Source organism: Phalaenopsis equestris, unplaced genomic scaffold (genome assembly GCF_001263595.1).
Source record: "Phalaenopsis equestris unplaced genomic scaffold, ASM126359v1 Scaffold000387, whole genome shotgun sequence".
Lineage (NCBI taxonomy): Eukaryota > Viridiplantae > Streptophyta > Magnoliopsida > Asparagales > Orchidaceae > Phalaenopsis > Phalaenopsis equestris.
The window spans coordinates 230268-235595 of NW_018164829.1; the positions used below are offsets into that span (position 1 = coordinate 230268).

A 5328-nucleotide genomic window follows, 5' to 3' on the forward strand; every position below is an offset into this window, starting at 1 on the left:
ATAACAAAATGTGAAGCAATAGAATGTCAAAGACATTTGTTAAAGAAAAAAAATATTTGTGTGTGAATATTACATCAGAAGTTCTATTGCAAAAATATATTAGGACTCGAACCACTGTTCCCTATCAGGACTCTTGATGTAATATTTATTGTGTGTGTGTGGGCGCACGCGTGTAATAAGATACACTAAAAAAGCATATAATAATAAAATAATTATGTGATTGATAGTGAATCCTAAAACACTATTGATACTAAATTAAAATATATCACTTTTAAATAAATAAACCATTCTAATAAATTAATATACAACAGTCTAGCATAATATCAAATCTTTATTGAGTTACTCATTCAACAACAAATAAATTTATTTCTAAAAATAAAAGAATGAGTTAGGAATATGTTCCTTCATCTTTTAAAAGTCATTCAAACTTAGTTTAATAGATGACTTCAAGATATTAACGAATTTTAAGTTAAATCACTGATTGTCAAGAATCCTAAGCTCTGCACAAGTTTCAAAAAAGCTCACACAATTTACTCATGCTTCTATTCAGGGCAAAACAGCCACGCAAAACCTCGCAAAGCAAATAAAGAAGAATGAAATGGTGGGCAACACTGTTACTCTCTCGTTCTGGAATTCTTCACTCAACCAAAGACTATTCCTGCAACGAGAAAATATTACATCAGGACTCCTCACGTAATTTATGTCAGGAGTTTAATGGTGGGGCATCACGTGCCAAGTGGGTCCCACTGCAAGCCCACTTGACACGTGGTTCCCCCATCATTGGACTCCAAATGCATCCGAAGTCCTGATGTAAGAGCATAAAAAACTAGCATCCTGCATTCCTATGATTGCATCACGGCAATCAAAACTAATTGATTAAGAGTAAGGAAAAAATTCCATATGCTGAAAACTTGGGCCATATTTTGATATGTTTTTGCTCACAAAGTCGACTGAGAAACAAACATATTTATTTAAACGGTATCAAAGACCCTGGACACAAAAGCTTAAGATGGCAGATTTACCTCCTTCAATTCCAACTTCCATCTCTTCCCTGCGCCATTAGCCAAATGATGGATTCCATGCTCCGGTCCACTTATATAAGCCCTGTTCTCCCTCTCCTTCTCAAATGAGACTCCGAATTTCTTCTCGACGCCTGGAGAACCAAACGTCGCGTTAGGGAAGCAGATAAGAGATTCAAAGCATGATAGAGAAAAGTGCACGCATGGGAGTAGAAAATTACCATGTATTGACAGGCTTCAATTAAGGGATTACTTCTAGACAAATGTGTATATAGTTTCTTATTAGCATTCTTTTCATACTGAGAATTATTTACTGAGACATGCTCTAAGAAGGATAAACAGGTGCAGGAAGAATATTACAATAGAGGTTGGGCTTATTTTTTTTACCAACGTTAAATGGTTGTTTCTAGGATTTAACTCATGTACGATTTAGTAAATACTGTAAATCCAGATTAGTAAAACCAAGAGTCTTTTTGGCATAAGATTTGGTAAACCCCTATGTAACGGCTTGACAGCTAATTCAATAACAACAACACGCCTTTATCCCACTAAGTAGGGTCGGCTGCATGAATCTTTTTTTTTCATTGTGTTCTATTGAGTATCATATCTTCATTTAATTCTAATAAACTAAGATCATTTTTTATACAATATGCCCAAGTCATTCTAGGTCTAACTCTGTCTTTCTTAACATAAGTTTAATCTAAAGCATCTACTCTCCTAACTGGATCATCAGATGGTCGAAAGCTTAATGTGACAAAATCATCTAAGACGACTCTCTAATTTTGACCACCATTGGAGTTACACCAACCCTATCACAGATATATTCATCTCACATTTTGTCTCTAAATGTAAAGTCATTCATCCACCTAACTATTCTCATCTCGAAAACACTTAAAATAGGTTTATGCTTTTAGAGGCCAACATTCTGTAGCATAGAGCATTGCAGGTCTCACCACCTTTTTTAAAAATTTCCCTCAGTCCAAAGCGGTACTTTCCTATCACACAATAGGCATGAAGCATTCCTCCACTTCAACCAAACAACTTGAATTCTACTAATAACATCCCCACCTACATCACCATCTCTTTGAACAATAGGCCTGTCATATCTAAAGCGTTCACACCTTTTAAAGATTTAAACACTCAAGGTTACAACTCTGTCACTAGAGCTACTACTGCTAAAATTACATTCCATGTATTCAGTTTTAGTTCTACTCAAACAAAGGCATTTAGATTCCAATGTAGAACTCCATAATTCAAGTTTTTCCTGAACTCTTTCTCTAGTCTTATCCACAACAAGGATATCATCAGCAAAAAGCATACACCAAGGTACATCCTCCTATAAATGTCTAGTAAGAGCGTCCATAACTAAAGCAAAAAAAGATGGGCTTACAGCAGATGTAATCCAACTAAAATAGAAAAATATTTGGTCAATCCTCCTTCTGTTCAACCACAAGTAACAGCTCTAGCATATATATCTTTAATGACTTGAATATAAGTCATATAAATATCTTTCTTCTCTATAACTCTCCAAAGGATATCTCTTAGAACCTTATCGGAAACTTTTTCTAAAACAATAAAAACTATATGTAGATCTTCTTTATTCTCTCTATACTTCTCCATCAAACCTCTCAATAAATGTATAGCTTCCATAGTAGGCATATTCGGTATAAATCCAAACTCATTATGTGAAATCTTTGTAAAACGCCTTAACCTATGTTCAATTACCCACTCTTATAATTTTAAATCATGACATGTCTACTTAATTCCCCTATAAATTATACACACTTGTGCATGCCTTTATTCTTAAAAATGAGGAGCAAAATATTCTTCCTCCACTCGGGCATCTTTTAGTTTCTAAAATAATATTAAAGAGTTTAGTAACCGAAGAAACTCTCAAATCTCCTAAATATTTTCACACTTCAATTGGGATATCATCAGGTCCTACAACCTTTCCGTCTTTGGGTTCCTTTAAATCCTCAAAAACTTTTTTTTTACTATTGCGACAGTAAAAATGAAATATTTTATTATTATTAACAATATTAAGATCACTAAGGTCAATCGTATTTCATAAACTTCATTAGAAAGTTTATCAAAATAAATTAACCGACTATGTTAAATATCTTTTTTTTAAGAAAAATATTTTTTAATTTTCATCTTTAATACACTTTAATTGAGATAAATTTTACTTTTCTTTCCTCTTTGTTTGGCTATTTTATGTATATATTCTTCACCCCCTTTAATATCTAATATATTATAAAGATCATTAAAAGCATAATTTTTAGCGTTATAGATTGTGCTTTTAGACTCCTTACAGATCACTTTATATTTTTCACAATTTTGTATGTTTTTGCATTTTAACTAATTTTTATAACACAACTTCTTATATTTTATCTTTTCTTGTACATTATTATTCCACAACCACATTTTTATTTATAGAAAATTTTCCTTTTGATTCTCCAAGTATAAATTTATTATTTGTTTAATTATATTTGTTATTTTATCCTATATAAAATTTGTTTCTTCATTAACATTCCAAATTTTGAAATTTGAAGTTTATTAATAAAAATAATTTTATTTATTTTTTAGGTGCACCAATCTAATTCCTTAACAATGATTTCTAATATTCTTTATTTTACAACCCTTAATCTTAAAATTCAGAACTAATAATCGATGTTGAGCACTTAAATTCTCACTGAGAATTGCCTTACAATCTTTATATTCCCGACGATTTCTTCTTCTCGTAAGAAAATAATCAGTTTGTGTTGTATTAGATTCATTCTAATAAGTAATAAAATACTCACATCCTTCCTTGAATAAAGTACTAACAATAATAAAATCACACGCTGAAGCAAAATCTAATATTACTCTACTTTCTGTATTCATCACTTCAAAACCGTAGCCACCATGAATATTTTTAAAATCTTTCAACACTCTACCGACATGTCCATTTAAATCTCTAATAAAATTTTTTTATTCAAGTGGTATCATTTGTATTAATTTTACTAGTTCATTCCAGAATTTTTCTTTAGAACCTATATCTAAATCTACTTGAGAGCATAAATACTTATAATATTAAATATTCTAGTATCAACAATAATCTCCAATTCTATAAATTTTTACAACATTATCTTTCAAACTTATTCTATAACTACATCTACACCATTTCTAATGCGACTCCTATCTGATAAGCTTTTCTTCAACCCATTTAGTTTTTTGAATACATAAAATATTTATCTTTCTATGAACCATAATATCAACTAATTTGATTAATTTACCTGTGAGAGTCTATATTTCAAGATCTTATCCTAATATTAGTATCAAACTTCTTTACTAGCATCAGTCTGTAATGTGAGAATCTTGCTTATTAGAAACTACACTCAAGCACAGGTGTAGCGACCCTTGCACACTTTTCATTGTATTCAGGTCATACCGTGTGTCGTCTTCAAGAGACGCCCTAACATTTGCACAAGGAATAAAAGTATTCATGTCATGATTTCTAAAAAAAATTTATGTTGGTTGTCGACTCCCTAATGCAACTCTCAACTTTTCACATTTGGAGCTTGAGACCCAGCAATGAGTGTTAAAACTTCACAACTAATTCAAGGATATAAAACTATTAATCGCTTAAATTAATTTACTATTATCTATGATTAAATTAATAAACATTTTTTTATTTAAATTAATTAATATGAAATAAATTATTAGACTAATTATCAAAGTTATTAAAACACGAGTAGACCATCTGATTTGACTGTGAACCCGTCATATTGCCAATCTAGTAAACCTTAGAAACTGCTACAACAACAAACCAATGGGAACCAATTAGAACCATTGGATGCATGAACAGTTGAACCATACCCAATTTTCAAAAACCTCTTATTCAATTTTTATAATTTTAATCAACATTAATTAGTGATCAAATATTTGCAAATGCACAAAGTTTATCCAATTTATAGTATACTATATTAATTTTCTTAAAAAAAATAATATGTTACTAATCCTTTACATGATAGGAAAATCTAACCAACGTAAGAAACTAAATAATAATATGTTCAAAAAGTAACCTACAAAATCCAATTATGAATTTCTTTCTTCTCTATTTAAAGTTCACAATATCAACTCTCCCCTATGATGTTAAATTACAAGAACTACATGAATGGCTAAAGAAAAAGGAAATTGCAGTGTTGAGAATTGGGGTGAGCTGTGATGATTGGTCGGTTGAAATTTATCAACATATTATGAGCTTACTTATACATATAATTTCATATAAAACCCCTTTTTTTAATATATATATATATTACTCATTCAA

The 5328-nt window shown here is 30.6% G+C and overlaps 1 protein-coding gene across 1 annotated transcript in view; it reads right to left on the reverse strand.

The window, feature by feature from the left end:
* Nucleotides 1–883: 883 nt before the first annotated feature.
* Nucleotides 884–5328, reverse strand: part of LOC110026619 (oil body-associated protein 1A-like) — a 12651-nt gene continuing 8206 nt past the window's right edge. Inside the window, exon 3 of the mRNA XM_020727622.1 lies at nt 884–1153. Coding sequence (XP_020583281.1) covers nt 1005–1153 — 149 coding nt within the window. The 3' untranslated portion in view covers nt 884–1004. The remainder of the gene's footprint in view (nt 1154–5328) is intronic.